We start from the raw sequence: 21,640 nt of genomic DNA, 5'->3' as shown, positions 1-21,640 counted from the left end.
CTGCAACATGATCTAGAAAAGTTAGGCAGATTGGCTGAGAAATGCCAACTGAAGTTTAACATTGATAAATGCAAAGTTCTGCATATGATTAGCAGTAACTACATCGACCATAGCAGAAACTACATATTCTGAGTGTAGGGTACTACATATTCTAAGTGTAGGTTTCATTTTTCACTCTTCTGAGTGAAAAATGAAAAAGAACTGCAGGTAATTGTGCAGTCAGATATGAAATTCCCTGAGCAATGCAGACAGTCTGTCAGGACAACTCACAGGCTTTTGTGAATGATATTCAGGAATTTTACTAGCAGGGAAAGGGAGATGACGGTCCCATTGTATAAGACGATGATCAGGCAACATAGTGAGTTCTGAATACGGGTCTGAAGGCCTCATTCTGGGAAGGATGTGGAGCTGCTGAGTGAGATGAACAATGGATTACTCTTACCAAGAAACCTGAAGTTCTGCAAATTGCAGCATCTGGAGACTAGGCACCTGTGAGGTGATGTTACTGAGGTGTATAAAGCCTTGAAGGGTTTGAGCAAGCTGAATGCTGATGGGAATCTTCCTCTTGCTCAAACACAGCACACACATGTGGGAACACAAATTCAAATTGAGGAAAGATCATTAAAGTATATGTGAGTTGAAGTTTGCCTTTAGCCAATGGGTGGTTGATTTTTGGAATAAATTTCTATCTGTTGTTTTGGAAGTTGATAATTTGAATAAATTCAAGGAAGAACTGGGCAAACTAATGGAGATAATGAATAAGTGAAATGGGAGGTGTGTTTTTTTTTTTTTTTTTTTTTTTTTTGGCTGATGCTGTATAAGCTTACGTTCTTACATCATTTGCCACTGCTAATGCTAATGCCAAAGTTTGCAGATCATAAAAAGGTTGGCAGGGTGGTTATTGACAGTAATTAGGGTATGCTATTATAAGAAGATCTAGCAAAATTAGGCAACTGGTTGAGAAGTGAAAATTAAAGTTTAACATTGACAAGTGGCATTAAGGGCAAGCAATGGATAAAGGGATGGTTGAGTGGGAGAAGATGGAGAGTGAAAATCGGTGGACATTGCTCTTCATGGACTAATGTTATTATGGGATTCTCCCAGGGTTCATTATTTTCTATATTTATCAATGATACTGATGAAGGCATATCAGGCTAAATGTCCAAGATGGCAGATGAGCAGATGATACAAAGGTTGGCAGAGTGGTTAATGAGAGTAACAGCAGTATGCTACTACAAGGATCTAGAAGAGTTAGGCAGATGGACTAAGAAATGCCAACTGAAGTTATAACATTAATAAATGCAAAGTGCTGCATATGTGTAGCAGTAACTCCATGATAACATACTAGCTGTAGGGTACTACACTCAGAATAGTGAAAATGAGAAAGAACTGGAGGTAACTGTGCAGTCAGATACGAACTTCTCTGAACAATGCAGACAGGCTTCCAGAACAGCTCATTGGGTTTTGTGAATGATATACAGTAATTTTACTAGCAGGGATAGGGAGGTGATTGTCCCATTGTATAAGTCAATGATCAGGCAACATCTTGAGTACTGCATACAGGTCTGAAGGCCTCATTTTGAGACAGCTGTGGAGCTGCCGGAACGAGTACAGAGAAGGGCAATGAGATTAGTGAGGTGAACAATGGGTTGCTCTTAACAAGAAAGGCTAAAGGTCTGCAGATTGCATCTGGAGACTAGGCACATGTGAGGTGACGCGATTGAGGTGTATAAAGCCTTGAAGGGTTTGAACAAGCTGAATGCTGATGGAATTCTTCCTTTTGCTCAAACCACACACACGAGGGAGCACAAATTCAAATTGAGGAAGGACGGTTGAAGAACAGATGAGTGGAAGTTTTCCTTTAGCCAATGGGTGGTTGATATTTGTAATAAATTTTCATAAATTTCCACACAACACCTCCCATGGAATAAATTTCCATGGGGAGGCATTGTATTTTTTTTTTTTTTTTTTTTGGCTGATGCTGTATAAGCTAACTTTCTTGCATCATTTGCCACTGTTAATGCTAATGTCAAAGTTTGCAGCTCAAAAGAAGATTGCCAGGGTGGTTAATGCCAGCAATTAGGTGTATGCTATTACAAGAAGATCTAGCAAGACTAGGCAGACTGGCTGAACTGAAGTTTAACATTGACAAATTTACAAGACAACTGAAGTTTAACATTGACAAATGCAAGGTACTATATATGAATAGCAGTAATCGCAGAATACCAACTATGTGGTAGGGAAGAAGAAAAAAGACCTGGAGCTAATTATGCAAAAAATAATGAAGTTTTCTGGACATTGCAGATACGCTGGTAGGACAGTTCATGGGGTTTTTTCAATGATATAAAGGAATTTTTATGGAGCTAACTATTTCACTGTACAAGTTCTTGAGCACGCACACTGGTTTAGTAGTCTCATTTGCTAAAAGATCTGAATTTGTTGGAGTTGGTGGAGAAGAGCAACAAGATTAGTGAGTGGGGACAAAACAGTGTCCTTTCTCAGAAAGATTTTAGTTCTGAAAATTGCAGTCTGGAGTCACCACTGAGGAGAATGGATTGATGGATTGACGTTGAACAGACTGAGTAATCTAACTGCTGAGGATCCATCTTTCCTCTTGCTCAGACAACATACATGAGGGAGCATAAATTCAAACTGAGCAAGGTGTGTAGAAATTTGCCTTCAGCCAGAGAGTAATTGATTGTTAGAAAAAATTTTCATCTGGCGTTGGACCTGGATAGTTTGAATGAAAAATTCAAGGAAGAACTAGACAAATTATTAGAGGAGATGGGCAGGTGATGGGGGGAGTTTTTTTTTTTTTTGGCCGATACTGTACAATGTTTGATTTATTGCCATCATTTTTAATTACTAATAAATGATAAATTAACAAAGATTTGTATATATATAGATTGAATTTATCCTCCGTGCAACATCCAAGATATCATTTAACAAACAGAATCTCTCACTTTTTTTTTTTGAAAAAAATTAAAAAATTGCTTCACAAGAATCAAATAGGCATAACTGCCTTTTTTTTTTCTTAGTATAGGAGTGCATAGTAGTGTATATGATACAAGAAAGCAAGCTTATACAGAATCAGCCAAAAAAAATCCCAAATCACCTGTCCCCCCACAATAGTTTCGCAGTTCTTGAATTTATTCAAACTATCCACTACAAAATCAACACATGGAATCCACTACAAAATCAACACATGGAATTTTGTTCCAACAATCAACCACCTGTTTGACAGAGAGCAAACTTCCACACATCTGTAACGATCCATCCTCAATTTGAATTTATCCTCCTCTCATGCGCATAGTCTGAGAAAGAGGAAGGTTCCCATAGTGTTCAGCTTACTCATTCTATTCAAAGCCTTAAACACATCAATCAGATCACCTTGCAGGTGTCTAGTCTCCAGACACCACAATTTGTAGAATTGAAACCTTCTTGGTAAATACAGCCCTTTGTTCCCCTTGCCAATCTCACTGCCCTACTGTGCAGTTCCAGCAGTTCTACATCCTTCCTAAAATGAGGTCTACAGATCCGTATGCAGCACTCAAGATGTGGCCTGATCATTGCTTTATACAATGAGACAATCATCTTCTTATCCCTGCTAGAAAAATCCCTGTATATCATTGATAAATCCCTAGGAGCTGTTCTGGAAGCTTGTGTGCACTGCTCAGAGAACTTCATATCTGACTACACAACTTCATGGGTCCTTTTCATTCTCCACTACCTTGAGCATGGTACCACACAGCTGGTACATTAATCTGGGATTACTGCTCTCCATATGCTATTTCTCAGCCCATCCAACTAATTTTTATAGACCTTGCTGTAGTAGCATACCTTGATTACTGTGATTAACCATTCTAACAACCTTTGTATTCATCTGAAAACTTATACATTAAGCCTGATATACCTTCATCAATATCCTTAATAAACAAGAAAACAACAAGGGACTCAACCTCGGGACTCCATTAATAACATCAGTCCATGAAGAGAAGTGTTCATTAATTACCACTCTCTGACTTCTCCCACTCAATCAGTGTTCTCTCCAAATGTTTTTGCCAGCCAGGTGGCATTATGAATAGCCAGATGGGGAAGTGTAATACTTTGCAATATTATACAATTTCTGTTATTTATAAATGTGATTTAAGCGATCCAGATTAAAAATTAATTGAATAATTTAATGTTATATGCTCCTGTCGCATTGTTCTTGATCACATAGTATGTTTGAATCAAGATCAGTACCATATGGTTCTGTGAGAATTGCTTAAATTTTAGCAGCTGTCAATTAAATTAGCATTAGCATTAGTAGAGGCATATGATGCAAGAAAGCAAGCTTATTCAGCATCAGCCAAAAAAAAAAAAAAAAAAAACACCAACCACTACTCCCATTTCACCCCTCCGTTCGTTCGAAATACCTGTCCAGCTGAGCCTTAAATTTGTTTAGGCTATCAACTTCAACAACAAGCGATGGGAGTCTATTCCACAAACCAACTGCCCGCTGGCTAAAGGAAAATTTCCGCACATCTATCCGACATCCGTCCTTCCTCGATTTGAATTTATGCCCTCTCAGGTGATTATTCTGAGCCAGAGGAAGAATCCCATCGGCATTGAGCATGCTCAAGCCATTCAAAGCCTTATACACCTCTATCAGATCACCTCGCCGATGCCTAGTCTCCAGGCTCTGTAATTTGCAAAACTTAAGCCTTTCTTCGTAAGAGCAACCCTTTGTTCCATTCACTAATCTTGTTGCCCTTCTCTGTACTCGTTCCAGCAGCTCTACATCCTTCTTGAAATGAGGCCTCCAGACCTGTATACAGTACTCAAGGTGTGGCCTGACCAATGCCTTATACAAGGGAATAATCACATCCCTGTCCCTGCTAGAAAAATTCCTGTATATCATTGACAAGACACCATGAGCTACTCTTGCAGCTCGTCTGCACTGCTCAGAGAACTTCATATCTGCCTGCACAATTACCCCCAGGTCCTTTTCATTCTCTACCACTGTCAGCGTAGTACCACAGAGTTGATACGGTGATCTGGGGTTACTGTTTCCCATATGTAGTACTTTACATTTGTCAATGTTAAACTTCATTTGCCACCTCTCAGCCCATCTGCTCAACCTTTCCAGATCCTGTTGCAGCAGCATAGTATCAGTAGTGTCCTTAACAACCCTGCCAACCTTGGTATCGTCTGCAAACTTGGACATTAAGCCTGATACACCATCATCAATATCATTTATAAATACAGAAAACAACAATGGACCTAACACTGAACCCTGAGGAACTCCACTAATAACATTAGTCCACGTTGAGCAGTGTCCATTGATTACCCTCTCTGTCTTCTGCCACTCAACCATCCCTTTATCCATAGCAGCAATTTGCCTCCAATGCCGCACTTCTCCAATTTGTGCAGCAGTCTTCCATGCGCAACAGTATCAAAAGCCTTTCTAAGATCCAAATATATAATATCAAAGTTATTCCCTGCATCCAGTTCTTTTGTGACTACATAGTATCCAATCAAATTGGTCAGACAAGACCTGCCCTTAACAAAACCATGCTGTGTCTGAGCTATAACTGAATTCTTGTCCAGATGATCCTGCAGTGCTTCTTTAACCAGTGTCTCCATTAATTTTCCTGGAACCGAAGTTAAACTAACAGGTCTATAATTACTTGTGTCAGCCTTTGATCCTCCTTTGTGAATTGGGGTTACATTTGCACATCTCCAGTCCATGGGTACCTCCCCTGAGTCCAAAGAAACTCTCATAATTATGGCTAGGGGTTTGCTTACTTCCTTTGCTGCCTCCTTTAATATAACTGGATAGATCCCATCCACCCCGGGTGCCTTTTTTATGTTTATCCTCAACAATTTCTCCTCCACTTTCCTCTCAGTTATTAGAAAATCATCTAGCTCACTGCCAATGTTTACTTCACCTACGACATTCCCCTTCCTGAATAACTCCTCATGTGTGAATGTAGATGCAAAATACTCGTTTAGATTGTTAGCCACCTGAGCTGGATCCTCAACTGTTGAACCATCAACATCCAGTGGACCAATCTGATTCATCCCTTTCCTTCTTGAGTTTAAATAGGTAAAGAACTCTTTTCTGTTTTTCTTTGCATCCTTTGCCAAGGATTTCTCATAATCTGCCTTTGCCTGCCTAATCTCCTTTGTGACTTGGTTACAGACCAACTTATATCTATCATAGGCTTCCATGTCACCCATTAATTTGTATGTATCCCATGCATTTTTCTTCTCTGCCATATGTCTCATTAGTTCATCTGACAACCATTTAGGCCTGAACCTTGAACAATATTTCTTGGTTGGTATGTAAAGCCTGGTAGCTTCCAAGATTAGTTCCTTGAATGCTTCCCATTTTGAATTTGCTGTTGGTAACATCATCAGTTGGTCCCACTGTATAGAATTTAAATACTGTCTCAGACCATCATAGTCGCCTTTACGAAAGCAAAAACCCTTCCCTTTACCTCTGATGGTAGTTACCTCCTTGAGTAAATCCCACTTCAGCACACTGTGATCACTGCCACCCAGTGGTTCCTTTATCTGCAGATTCCTAATGCATGAAGAATCACTACTGATAATCAGATCAAGAGTATTACTCCCTCTAGTTGCCTCCCGAACATGCTGGTGTAGAAAACAATCATCCAATAAATCCACAAAAGCCTTGCTAGTGTGTGAGTGACCAACCCACAAATTCCAGTCAATATCTGGGAAATTAAAATCCCCCATTTAAGACTCTCTGATTTACTGGCCCATTCTATTTCCCTGTACAGTATCTTATTATACTCATCAGAGTCATTAGGCCTATAGCACACTCCTACTCTCAATTTTGATTTACCTATGCTTATGTCACACCAAACTGACTCGACACTGCCCTGTCCATCAATGTCGACTGGCTTCACTTCCTTGGATTTTATGTGTTTTTTAACTAATAGCATAACCCCTCCTCCCCTCCTGTCCTGTCTATACTTTCTATACACATTGTACTCCCCAAATTCCAGTTCTGCATTCCTTATATCTGTGTGACACCACGTCTCTGATATCCCAACAATATCTGCCTTTGATGTTTTGAGCAATACCTCAAATTCATCAAATTTATTTATTTATTCACTGGGTGGTGCACCCTTTTGATCGGTCCTGGGAAGAACACTGTCAATCATACCTTTACCCATAGCTCCAATCTGCACAGCAGTCTTTTAAGTGCAATTTTATCAAAAGCTTTCCTGAAATCCATGTATATTATATCAAAATTACATTTTGTATCCAGTTCCTTTGTTACTGTACCACATTATCTAATCAAACTGGTTGCACAAGACAGCCCATAAACAAATCCATGCTGTGACTGAAGTATAACTGCACTCCAGTCTAGATGGTCCTGCATTACTATTTTTAACCAGTGCCTCCAATTTATTTTCCTTGGAACAAAAGTTAAGTTAAGAGGATTGTAATTACTCATGTCACCCTGTGACCCCCTTTGTGAATTGGGGATACATTCATACATGTCATATCCACAGGGACCTCCTCTGATCGAAACAAGCTCTCATAATTATGGTCAATGGTTTGCTTACTTCCCTTGCTGCCGCCCTTAATATCGGATAGATCCCATCCACCCCAAATGACCTTTTTATGTTTAGCTTTAACAAGTTATCTTCCACTTTCCTCTTATCACATCATTATTTAGCTCTCTCTTATTCAGTAACTTGAGCAGGATCATCAAAAGTTTGTTTTTCCTTACAAAATAAATATTAATGATGGGGAATAATTGCTTCAGTTCTCCTATATCCATTCTTAATATATTTATTGTTACAAGGGAAAAAAAAACCCATTTTTTTTGAAATTTGATATGCTTTTAATTTGAAACATGCGATGGACACAAAATGTATACCAATGGATTTTCAAATTTCAAATATGTTTTAAATAATTAAGTTTGTTTATACTATTGTGGATTATTGTGTGACACAAAGCGAAACGGAAGACAGAATAAATAATGACAAGTTTAATATTAATTGTAAAACACACACATATATTAATTTTAATATGCGTGTCTTACAATTAGTATTAAATTTGTCATTATTTATTCTGTCTTCCGTTTCGCTCTGTGTCACACAATAATCCACAATAAAAATAAATCCAGAGCATACAGGCCTCTTTAATCATATTTGTTTATACTTATTTTCACTATACTTGGATGAGCTATCCAAATAATTTCAACAATCTTTTCATAATGGCTAATTTCATGTGCCAAATTTCAAAGGATTCTGTTAGAGAAGCAAAACTGATACTTTATTACGATACAGTTCAATTATCACAATTATCATATGAGATTAAATAGTAACATTAAGAGCATTTAGCTCTACTTTGATTAAATTAATCATGATAACCAACTAATGAACTCCTCATTCCCCTTCTGTGAAGAGACACTAGATTCTATAACAGCAGTTCTGTAATCCCACCACTACTATCAATACTTTTTTCATCTTTTCTTTCTTTTCATTTATTATTAAAGGAAAATGATTTTTTTACAATATCTGTTTTAATGATTTCACACTTCTGATATTTAACAACTTATGCATCTCACATTTCACAACTTTCAAACATCTGATATTCTGAAAATTTATTTTGCAGATAAAATTACAAAATCGATTTTTAGTTCTTAATTCTATTCTTTCTCTGCACTGCCACCCTCCCTTACCAAGCAGTTTTCAGTTTCTGTTATATCAATTATATTCAGGGTATATACTTTCTTTTTTTTTTTATAGGGAGCACAAATAATTAAAGCATCTCATTTTGACTATGAATTTCTCCTTGGTCATAAAATAGTTTTAATCTGTGTTGCTAAAGGAGATCCTCGACCTCGTATTACCTGGTTTAAAGAAGGTGTAGAACTTTATGCTCATCCCTATTCGCAGGTAAGTATCACTATTCACTAATATATAAATAATCCTAGAATGTTATTTAACATTTCAAAATTAATTTTCCTTGTTTCGAAATTATTATTATATTTCTGCATTTTTCAAACAAATATATTGATGGGATAATAATCAAAATAAAGCTGAAAACTTTCTGATTATATTTACAGCCAAGATATAACTTTATTTTAAGAAAAAATTTATCTTATTAGTTCATTTGACATCCATTTAGGTCTAAATCTTGAATAGTATTTTTTAGTTGGCATGAAAAGCCTAGCAGCTTCCAAGATTAATTCCTTGAAGATTTCCCATTTAGAATTCGCTGTTTTAAACATCATCAGTTAATCCTGCTGTATAGAATTTAAAAACTGTCTGAGACCACTGTAGTCACCTTTATGAAAACAAAAACCCTTCCCTTTACCCTTGATCGGTTACATCTTTGAGTAAATCCCAAATCAGTACACTGTGATCACGGTCACCCAGTGGTTCCTTTATCTACAAATTTTAAATGCATAAATAATCACTGCTGTTAATCAGATCAAGAGTATTACTCTCTCTTGTTGCATTTCAAACATGTTGCTGTAGAAAACAATTCAATAATAACTCCTTAAAAGTCTTGCTAGAAAATGAGTGACCAATCCACAAGTTCCAGTCAATATCTGGAAAGTTAAAATCCCCCATTACAAGACATTCTGATTTACTGGCCCTCTCTATTTTCCTCTGTCCAATTGTTCGTTGTACTCATCAGAGATTAGGCCTATAACACACTCCTACTCTCATTTTCCATTTTCCAGTGTTTATGTCACACCATATTGACTCAACATTGTACTATCCACCCATGTCATCTGGATGCACTTCCTTAGATTTTGTGTGTTTTCTTGACTAACAGCATAACCCCATCTCCCTTTGTACCCTGTCTATCCTTTCTGTACACATTGTACTACCCAAATTCCAATTCTGCACTGCTTATATCTGTGTGACATCCGTCTCTGATATCCCAACAATATCTGCTTTTGATGTCTTGATCAACACTTCAAATTAATCAAATTTATTTACTATACTTCTAGCATTGTTGTACATGCAAGTATATATGCACCTGTTCTTACTCTTAGTTACCCTAACAAAGCCCTGTATTTACTTGTTCCATGAAGACTCCCAGCAGCTCTTGAAATCCCCAGCAGCTCATTACAATAGAATCAGTACAAGAATCACTTTAGCTTCTGCCTGCAGCTATTGTTAATCTTTTAGTCTGTGAATCCCACCAAGCTAGCAGTTTTTTGACCCACCTAACACTGCCTCGATAGCATCAGTACATATTCTTGCACCCTTTCTATTTAAGTGTATCCCATCCCTATAGAAGCAGTCTCTCCTGTTATGAAGCACAGACCACATTGAGAAAAATTCTACCCCTTGAGCCTTGCACAATCTCTACAGGGCCAAATGATCGACAAGGCTCTTATCATATACTCCCTCCTATTGAGCTGTTGGTCAAAACATCAAAGGCAAATATTGTTGGGATATCAGAGATGTGACATCACACAGATATAAGGAATGCAGAACTGGAATTTGGGAGTACAATGTGTACAGGGAGGATAGACAGGACAGGAAGGGAGTAGGTCTATGCTATTAGTTAAGAAACACCAAATCCAAGGAAGTACAGCCAGTCGACATGGCTAGACAGTGCAGTGCAAGTCAGTTTGGAGTGACATAAGCACTGGGAAAACAAATTTGAGAGTAGTAGTGTGTTATAGGTCTAATGACTCTGATGAGTTATAATAAACAGCTGTACAGAGAAATAGTGGGCCAGTATATCAGAATGTCTTATAATGGGCGATTTTAATTTCCCAGAATTGACTGGAATTTGTGGGTTGGTCACTCACACATTAGCAAGGCTTTTCTGGATTTATTGGATGATTGTTTTCTAAAGCAGCATGTTCAGGAGGCAACTAGAGGGAGTAATACTCTTGATCTGTTTATCAATAGTGATTCTTCATCATTAAGAATCTGTAGATAAAAGAACCACTTGGTGGCAATGGTCACGGTGTGCTGATATGGAATTTACTCAAATGGGGTAACTACCATCAGAGGTAAAGGGAAGGGTTTTTGCTTTTGTAAAGGTGACTACGGTGGTCTGAGACAATATTTAAATTCTATACGGTGGGTCAAACTGATGACATTAACAACAGCAAATTCAAAATGGGAACCATTCAAAGAATTAATCTTGGAAGCTACTAAGCTTTTCATACCAACTAAGAGATATTGTTCAAGATTTTGGCCTAGCATTAGCATTTAGCATTAGCATTAGTAGAGGCATTTGATGCAAGAAAGCAAGCTTATGCAGCATCAGCCAAAAAAAAAAAAGTAAAATAAATAACTAAAAAATAACCACTTCCATTTCACCCCTCTGTTCGTTCGAAATACCTGTCCAGCTGAGCCTTAAATTTATTTAGGCTATCAACTTCCACGACAAGGGATGGAAGTCTGTTCCACCAACCAACCACCCGCTGGCTAAAGGCAAATTTCTGCACATCTATCCTACATCTGTCTTTCCTCAATTTGAATTTATGCCCTCTCAGGTGATTATTCTGAGCAAGAGGAAGAATTCCATCAGCATTGAGCATGCTCAAACCATTCAAGGCGTTGTACACCTCTATCAGATCACCTCGCTGGTGCCTAGTCTCCAGACACTGTAATTTGCAAAACTTAAGCCTTTCTTCGTAAGAGCACCCCTTTGTTCCATTCACTAATCTTGTTGCCCTTCTCTGTACTTGTTCCAGCAGCTCTACATCCTTCTTGAAATGAGGCCTCCAGGCCTGTATACAGTACTCTAGGTGTGGCCTGACCATTGCCTTATACAAGGGAATAATCACCTCCTTATCCCTGCTAGAAAAATTCCTATATATCATTGACAATACACCATGAGCTACTCTTGCAGCCCGTCTGCACTGCTCAGAGAACGTCATATCTGCCTGCACAACCACCCCCAGATCCCTTTCATTCTACCAATGTCAGTGTAGTACCACAGAGTTGATACGTTGCTCTGGGGTTGCTGTTTCCCATATGTAGTACTTTACATTTGTCAATTTTAAACTTCATTTGTCACCTCTCAGCCCATCTGCTCAACCTTTCCAGATCCTGTTGCAGCAGCATAGTGTCAGTAGTGTCCTTGACAACCCTGCCAACCTTCGTATCGTCTGCAAACTTGGACATTAAGCTTGATATACCATCATCAATATCATTTATAAATACAGAAAACAATAAAGGACCCAATACTGAACCCTGAGGGACTCCACTAATAACATTAGTCCATGATGAGCAGTGTCCATTGATTACCACTCTCTGTCTTCTCCCCCCTCAACCACCCCTTTATCCATAGCAGCAATTTGCCTCCAATGCCACACTGCTCCAATTTGTGCAGCAGTCTTCCATGTGCAACAGTATCAAAAGCCTTTCTAAGATCCAAGTATATAATATCAAAGTTATTCAATGCATCCAGTTCTTTTGTGACTGCATCATAGTATCCAATCAAATTGGTCAGGCAAGATTTCCCCTTAACAAAACCATGCTGTGTCCGAGCTATAACTGAAGTCTTGTCTAGATGATCCTGCAGTGCTTCTTTAACCAGTGCCTCCATTAATTTTCCGGGAACAGAAGTTAAACTCAAAGGTCTATAATTACTTGTGTCAGCCTTTGATCCTCCTTTGTGAATTGGGGTCACATTTGCACATCTCCAGTCCATGGGTACCTCCCCTGAGTCCAAGGAAGCTCTCATAATTATGGCTAAGGGTTTGCTTACTTCCTTTGCTACCTCCTTTAATATAACTGGATAGATCCCATCCACCCCAGGTGCCTTTCTTGTGTTTATCTTCAACAATTTCTCCTCCACTTTACTCTCAGTTATTACAAGATTCTCTAGCTTACTGCCAGAGTTGAATACACCTCTGGGAATTCCCCTCGCTGAATAACTACTCATGTGTGAATGTCGATGCAAAATATTCATTTAGTTTGTTAGCTAACTGAGCAGGATCATCAACAGTTGACCCATCGATATCAAGTGGACCAATCTGATTCATCCCCTTCCTTCTAGAGTTTACATAAGTAAAGAACTCTTTGCTGTTTTTCTTCGCATCCCTTGCCAAGGATTTCTCGTAATCTGCCTTCGCCTGCCTAACCTCCTTTGTAACTTGGTTACAGATCAACTTGTATCTATCATAGGCTTCTGTGTAACGTGTTAATTTGTATGTATCCCATGTTAATTTGTATGTATCTCTGCCATATGCCTCATTAGTTCATCTGACATCCATTTAGGCCTAAACCTTGAACAATATTTCTTAGTTGGTATGTAAAGCCTAGTAGCTTCCAAGGTAAGTTCTTTGAATGCTTCCCATTTTGAATTTGCTGTTGGTAACATCATCAGTTGATCCCACTGTATAGAATTTAAATACTGTCTCAGTCCATCGTAGTCGCCTTTACGAAAGCAATACCCCTTCCCTTTACCCCTAATGGTAGTTACCTCTTTGAGTAAATCCCACTTCAGAACACTGTGATCAGTGCCACCTAGTGGTTCATTTATCTGCAGATTCTTAATGCATGAAGAATCACTACTGATAATCAAATCAAGAGTATTACTCCCTCTAGTTGCCTCCCGAACATGCTGATGTAGAAAACAATCATCCAATAAATCCACAAAAGCCCTGCTAGTGTGTGAGTGACCAGCCCCCAAATTCCAGTCAATATCTGGGAAATTAAAATCCCCCATTATAAGACTCTCTGATTTACTGGCCCACTCTATTTCTCTGTACAGTTTCTTATTATACTCATCAGAGTCATTAGGCCTATATCACACTCCTACTCTCAATTTTGATCTCCCAATGCTTATGTCACACCAAACTGACTGAACACTGCACTGTCCAGCGATGTCGACTGGCTTCACTTCCTTGGTTTTTATGTGTTTCTTAACTAATAGCATAACCCCTCCTCCCTTCCTATCCTGTCTATCCTTTCTGTAGACATTTTACTCCCCAAATTCCAGTTCTGCATTCCTTATATCTGTGTGACACCACGTCTCTGAAATCCCAACAATATCTGCCTTTGATGTTTTGAGCAATACCTCAAATTCATCAAATTTATTTACTAAACTCCTAGCATTGGTGTACACGCAAGTATACATGCATCTGCTCTTCCTCTTAGCCACCCTAACACAACCCATGTGTTTACTTGTACCCCCATGATTCCCAGCAGTCTCTGAAATATCCTGCATCTTATTTTCCAGGCTGCTGCTCATTCCAATAGAAGCAGTGCAAGAATCACTTTCTCTTCTGCCAGTGGCTACTGTTAAATTATTAGTCCTAGTATCCCCCCAATCTAGCAGTTTTCTGACCCACCTAACACTGCCTCGATAGCATCAGCAAACATTCTTGCACCCTTTCTATTTAAGTGTATCTCATCCCTGTAGAAGCAGTCTCTCCTGTTAACAAGTACAGACCAGGCTGAAAAAAAAATCTACCCCTTGAGCCCTGCACAATCTTTCCAGGGCCGAATTGATCGACAGGGCTCTCATCATATACTCCCTCCTATCGTGTCTGGGCAGAATTGCAGACACTTTCAAATTCAACCCTAATTCACGGCTTTTTTTCATCCGTGACCTGTACTTGTTAAGTAATTCCGCCGGTCTCCTACTCTTAATATCATTAGTGCCAACGTGTACAACTATATCACCTTTTGTGCCCTTAAAAGATGATATCCGCTCTACAACGTCATCAACCTTTGCCCCTGGCAGACATACCCTGGTCCTGTTCCACCTATCCTTTTTACAAAGCATGTTTCCTGTTTCCCTGACAATAGAGTCATCAACAACTACTAGTTCCTTTGGGAATCTTTGACATCCTAAATGGATGTCAGATGAACTAATGAGACATGTGGCACAGAAGGAAAATGCATGGGATACATGTAAATTAACAGGTGACATAGAAGCCTATGATAGATATAAGCTTGTCTGTAACCAAGTCAGAAAGGAAGTTAAGCAGGCAAAGGCAAATATAAGAAATCTTTGGCAAAGGATGCAAACAAAAACAGCAAAGAGTTCTTTACTTATGTAAACTCTAGGAGGGTGGGCATGAATCAGATTGGTCCACTTGATATCAATGGTTCAACTGTTGATGAATCAGGTAGCTAACAAACTATATGAGTATTTTGCCTCTACATTCATACATGAGTTATTCAGGGAGGGGAATTAATTCCAGAGGTGAATTAAACCTGGAAGTGAGCTAGATGATTTTGTAATAACTGAGAGGATAGTGGAGGAGAAACTGTTGAAGATAAACATAAGAAAGGTACCTGGGGTGGATGGGATCTATCCAGTTATATTAAAGGAGGCAGCAAAGAAAGAAAACAAACCTTAGCCATAATGATGAGAGCTTTCTTGGACTCAGGGGAGGTTCCCATGGACTGGAGATATGAAAATGTGACCCCAATTCACAAAGGAAGATCAAAGGGCGACACAAGTAATTATGGCACCTCAATAGCCAGGTGAGCAGGAGCAGCAGTGCGTAGCACACGCTTCTTGATTAGACCAGAGTTTGAGCCCGTAACCACCAAATATGGAGGATGGGGAAAGGTCAGGGAATGGCCACCGCATATCCCCAGAGCAATATGGCCTTAGTTGCTAATGCTCCTAAAAACCAAATAACAAACAACAAACAAGTAAATACAGACCTGTTAGTTTAACTTCTGTTCCAGGGAAATTAATGAAGGCACTGGTTAAAGATGTATTGCAGGATCATCTAGACAAGACTTCAGTTATGGCTCGGACACAGCATGGGTTTGTTAATGGGAAGTCATTGGATTCTATGATGTAGTCACAAAGGAACTGGATGCAAAGAATAATTTTGATATCATATTTTTGGATCTTAGAAAGGCTTCTGATACTGTTGCACGTGGAAGATTGCTGCTATGGATAAAGGGATGGTTGAGTGGGAGAAGACTGAGTAGTAATCAATGGACACTGCTCTTCGTAGACTAATGTTATTAGTGGGGTTCCCTCATGGTTCAATGTTGGGTCCATTGTCGTTTTTTGTATTTATTAATGATATTGATGATGGTATATCAGGCTTAATGTCCAAGTTTAATGATAAGAAGGTTGGCAGTGTTGTTAATGACACTAATGACAGTATGCTGCTGCAACAAGGTCTCGAAAAGTTGGTAGATGGGCTGAGAGGTGGCAACTTAAATTCAACATTAAAAAATGTAAAGTACTGCATATGGGAAGCAGTAACCCCAGAGTAACATATCAACTGTGTGGTACTACACTGATAGAAGTTTCCTGAGAAGTGCAGATGGTGTGCAAGGGTAGCTCATGGTGTCTTGTTAATGATATACAGCAGGGGTGGCCAACTTAATTTGTGATGCGATCTACTTTTTTCCTTCAAAATGTGCCACGATCTACCATCTCAAAAATTTCATTGCACAAGGTTAAAAAATTTAATCAACACATATTGAAAAATACTGTTTATAAATTTTAAAATTCAATATAATTCAGAATTCTTATTTTAAATTCATACTTATTTAAAATTTTAATTTATGCGAAGTTTGTGTTTTCATGTCATCTGCCAAGCTTTCAAAATCGCTGATATACTGTGATAATGCCAACCGTAAAGAATCTTCTGTATGCAAGTCCGTAAGAGCACAGCGATTCTTTGTCTTTGTTTGTTTCAAATATGAAAAGGCCGATTCACATAGACATGTGGAACCAAAACAGGAATTTAAAAGTTCACTGCATTTTTTACATTTGGGTACTTTTCTCGGCAAACATATTTTCAAAACTCTTTTTCTGATGATCTGGCTTTTAGGACGATATTGTTTTGCAATGTAATAATTTTATTTTAGAGTAATATTTTCTCCACGTGAAAAATCGCAGCGATTTTTTCTGCAATTTGTTTCGTATCTAAGTTGACATTAAATGGATAAGAAATATATTGATTAATGTCTTCAATTGTTTTAAAATCACTGAATCTGGTTTCAAAATCGTCCACAACATTCTCAATTTCAGAAACATATTTCTCACGATTAAATTCAAAAACAGGATATTTTTGCAAATGATCTTGCATATTTGCAAAATGGTCGAATGTTTTTCTTTGAGATCCTTAGCCATTGCCAAAAATTGATAATTATATGCAGAAATACTACTAATCATGTCACCCACATTATTATTTTTTCCTTGTAATTCCAAATTCAGATCACTTAATTTACTGGTAAAATCTGCCAAAAAAGCCAGATCACACAATCACTCCATATCTTGTAGCTGCTGATAATCATCTCCACTTTGATCAACAAATTTTTTAATTTCATTCAGCAAATTTCGAAATTCTGTAGAAACTTACTCCGACTCAGCCACCTCACATCTGTGTGTAATATCAGATCTTGTTCTTTTTCATCAGGTTGCATTTTGAAAAGCCTCCTTTGAAGAGACTGTCCTCTGATGGAATTCACGATTTTGAAAGCGATGTCCATAACACTTTTAGTATTTAATCTTTTCCTGGCTAACACTTGTTGGTGGATGATACAGTGGTAACTCGAAAAATCTGGGAATTCATCATCCTTTTGGCACAATGTGATGAATCTGTTAAGATGCCCCATTATTGTTTTAGCTCCATCTGTTGTTACTGATACGAGCTTAAATAGTGGTAATTTAATTTTTTCAATAAAATGTTTGAATAAGTTAAAGATATCAAGACCTCTAGTTCTTTCTTCTAGTTCTTTCTCTCTAGTGGCAGAATCATCGAAAACCATACAAATAAAAACGATCAACTGAGCTGTATCACTGACATCTGTAGATTCATCCAGTTGTAAAGAAAAGGACACACAATTAGCAATATGAGCAGGCAATTATTCGCTCACATTTTTACTCATTTTTTCGATGCATTGCATCACAGTATTTCGAGATAATTGCAGATTTGAAGAGCACTTTTAATTTCATTTTTGTTCTTAAAATTTTCAAAAAAGAGAATCTGTTATTTCTAAAAATGCGTCTTTAATGAATTGACCATCAGAAAATGATCTGCATTATTTTGCAAGAAGATGACTCACTTTAAATGATGCTACAGTTATTGCTTTAAATTGTAATTAGGTGTCATGAAGAAATTTTGTTGTGCGAATAATCTGGATTTAAGTTCTAATTTGGCAGAAAATTCGATTGGTATTTACCATGGAGTGCATTGAAGTGCCTTTCTAAATGTCCTTTTTTGGGTATAGCCACGGAAGCATTGCAAATCAAACAACTACATTTTTCTTTCACCATTGGAAAAAAAGTATTCTAGTTCCCACTTTTGATGAAAATGATACATTTTACTCTTTTTCGTAGTATTCATTTTAAATCAAAAGGTATTAAATTAACATATAAGTAGTGTCCAGTTATTAAATCAGCAAAAGCAATGCATATCGATTAAAACACTTTGCGTTGCGCGAACCAGAAAAATATTCTGTCTGAGCAGCTAACGTAGGATAATTGATGAAGAGGATTCCCGAATGAGGAAGTTGTTTCCAAAATAACCGGACAAACACACCATCGTTTATTGCTCTGTTTGGTTATATCCTTATAAGAATCAGTTTTGAATGCCTTTGTAATATTTCTCTAATGATATTTCTGGAGGTTACAACCATAAAACAATTTGCACTTCTCGGTACATTGGGCTTTTCTGTTAGTGCAATCTAATTATAAATGGGTAATAAACTCAATCTTATTTCATTTGCAATAATACCGACAGCTGGAATTCTGTGGTATTTTACATTATTATGGTGAAATGTGTTTCTCCTTCAATGAAATCTTCAAACATGCAAAAAAAAATAATAAAATAAATATAATAAAGCAATGGTAGCAAAACCCGCTGCGCAATATAAAATTTTGGTAGTATACCTGACTGTGCAAATCGAGGGATGACTGTATATTTAAAATTCATCGTGATCGACTGAAATTAAAGCCGTGATTGACTTGCTGACCACCCCTGATTTACAGGAATAAGGAGGTGATTATCCCCTTGTATAAGGCAATGGTCGGGCCACACCTTGAGTACTGTATACAGGTCTGGAAGTCTCATTTTAAGAAGGATGTAGAGCTGCTGGAACGAGTACATGCTACTTCATAAGAGCAACCCTTTGTTGCTCTTACGAAGAAACTCTTAAGTTTTGCAAATTACAGTGCCTGGAGACTAGGCACCTGCGAGGTGATCTGATTGAGGTGTATAAAGTCTTGAATGGTTTGAGTATGCTCAATGCTGACGGGATTCTTCCTCTTGCTCAGAATAATTGCCTGACTGGGCATATATTCAAATTGAGGAAAGACAGTTGTAGGATAGATGTGCGGAAGTTTAGCCAGAGGGTGGTTGATTGCTGGAACAAACTTCCATCTGTCGTTGTAGAAGTTGATAGCTTAAATAGATTCAAGGCAGAACTAGACAAATGTTTGGAGCAAGTGGATGGGTGAAATGCGAAGGGTTTTTTTTTTTTTTTTTGGCTGATGCTATATAAGCTTGTTCTCTCGCATCATGTGCCTTTACTAATGCTATCGTGTCTGGGAAGAATTGCAGACACTTTTAAATTTAACCCTAATTTGCAACTTTTCTTCAACATTGACCTGCACTTGTTAAGCAAATCTGCTCAGTCTTACTCTTAAGTCATTAGTGCCGATGTGTACAACTATATCACCTTTTGTGTCCTTAAAAGATGATATCTGCTCTACAATATCATCAACTTTTGCCCCTGGCAGACATACTCTGGTCCTGTTGCACCTATCCTTTTTTGCATAATATATTCCTCATCTCCCTGACAATAACTACCTCCTGTGGGACAAGTGCATTCTTCTTTGGTGATTGCCGCTGTGTTGCCTGATGCGTAGGAGTGAGCTCTGGCATTGAGTTAGGCAGCTGAGAGCTTGATGGGCCCCTCATTAATTTCTTTGAGGGCATCTACCCTACAACTCAAACTCTCATAGACACCCATCAGAACACTGATTTGGCACCTAATTTCTTCACAGTCTCTGTACCTAGCACACCACAAAGATATCCTACTTGGATAGATCATGTCCTTTTGCTGCTCTAGTCTGGGTCATGATTAAGTACAATTTAATTAACAATGAAATTTAATAAGAATAATAAATTTTGCTGATTAATTGATAATACTAGACTAAGCTAACAGATTTATAATACAGTTCAACATATTTCGCTATCTAGTTGAGGTTAAACCTTAAGCTATCAAGTTCGGGATACAGGTTACTCTATACCATGTCGTATAACAATGGTGGCAAGTTAAAAGAAAAATCTACGGACACTAAGTATTAACTTTCAAAATCGCTATCTAAATTCACAATAAACCAAGGTGTTTCACTAGGACAATAAAGTTATTTATAGAAAATAATAATTTATCACTTATCAAGATATCTCTTTCTTTTCAGATCTCAGAGAGTCACAATGGCTCAGGCCACATTAAGAGCAAGCTAGTAATGACACCAGTACGTCAAATGGATTCAGGCACTTATAATTGTCAATCTAATAATAAATATACAACTGATGGGCACGGTTTTAAAACTGACTTTACTGGTATTACTTAGTTAAATGACAGCATGGATGCATAATCTCCAGAAGACTCACTGCAAGTTATATGCAACAAAATAGACTAACATATATCTGCACACATATCTATAAAAACATATTAAGGCTTGCGCCATTAAGTTATAACCTGTAAGAATCATGACCTCAAATATCTTTATAATATATTTAAATAAAAATATCTGCTGTGTCTATCACTGTCTACATTTATCACTGCTCATCACTGAGAGTTATGTTGCATCCAGTTGTAATATTGAATTCTTACTATTGAACACTTGTTTCCTTTATTCACTAACACTACATAACTGTCTGTTTAACTCTACGTTTTGCTTAAAAGTATTAAGGTAGAGAAGAGAAACCATCCAAAATCTAATAACTATACATTAGTTTTTATTTATAATAATTATAGTTTTAAAACTTATTTAGATATATCTTTCTTTTCAGATCTCAGAGTGGCATACTGGTAAAGATCGCCTTAAGAGCAAGCTAGAAATTACCCCAGCACACCAAATGGATTCAGGCACATATGAATGTCAAGCTAACAACAAATATACCACTGATGGTCGTAGCTTTAAAGCTGACTTTACCATTAGCAAATAATGTCAAATGACCACAAAAAATATATCATACAGATGAAAATTACCTGTTATCTTCCATTTTGTAATCCTCAAAAATCACAAAATCAGCCTTTTCAAGATTTTATACATATTAAGAAACATTTCAACTCTTAGATTTAGCAATCTATTTTAGGAAACAGATGAATAATTAGCATTAAGCACATATCTTGAAGATTATATACAAATATATGGTATAGTATTGTATATCATGTATTGTATAAATGATATATATATATCATTTAAAAAAAAAATTCACTTTATTAAGCTAAGTTTGAACGTTATTATAAGATGTTATTGTTTGAGTGATGATATAAATTTTAACTGTGATATCAAGAGATATTTTCATTTTGTAAAATTTTAATATATTCATGTAGTTTTATACATGTTTCTGTTCGATCTATATTAGGTTTCAAAATAACCTCTTCTTAAATTAAATATGCTGGGATAATTTTATAATTGAGTATTTTGGAGATAAAACTTGCATCTTATTTTATTTTTT

General features: G+C 37.4%; 2 protein-coding genes across 2 annotated transcripts in view; one reads left to right on the top strand and one right to left on the bottom strand.

The window, feature by feature from the left end:
• Positions 1 to 21,206, top strand: part of LOC150085183 (immunoglobulin domain-containing protein oig-4-like) — a 23,701-nt gene extending 2,495 nt beyond the window's left edge. Inside the window, exons 2-3 of the mRNA XM_090373834.1 lie at positions 8,778 to 8,927; positions 20,969 to 21,206. Of these exons, the coding sequence (XP_090229960.1) occupies positions 8,778 to 8,927; positions 20,969 to 21,124 (306 nt within the window). The 3' untranslated portion in view covers positions 21,125 to 21,206. The remainder of the gene's footprint in view (positions 1 to 8,777; positions 8,928 to 20,968) is intronic.
• The window catches only part of LOC150085182 (procollagen-lysine,2-oxoglutarate 5-dioxygenase 1-like), a 248,928-nt gene that overhangs the window by 65,636 nt on the left and 161,652 nt on the right, over positions 1 to 21,640 (bottom strand). The window lies entirely within an intron of this gene.

This window comes from Mastigoproctus giganteus, chromosome 5 (genome assembly GCF_048544385.1).
Source record: "Mastigoproctus giganteus isolate SK-2022 chromosome 5, ASM4854438v1, whole genome shotgun sequence".
Lineage (NCBI taxonomy): Eukaryota > Metazoa > Arthropoda > Arachnida > Uropygi > Thelyphonidae > Mastigoproctus > Mastigoproctus giganteus.
The sequence above is the reverse complement of the archived record's forward strand: the minus strand, read 5'-3'. Positions and strand labels throughout refer to the sequence as shown.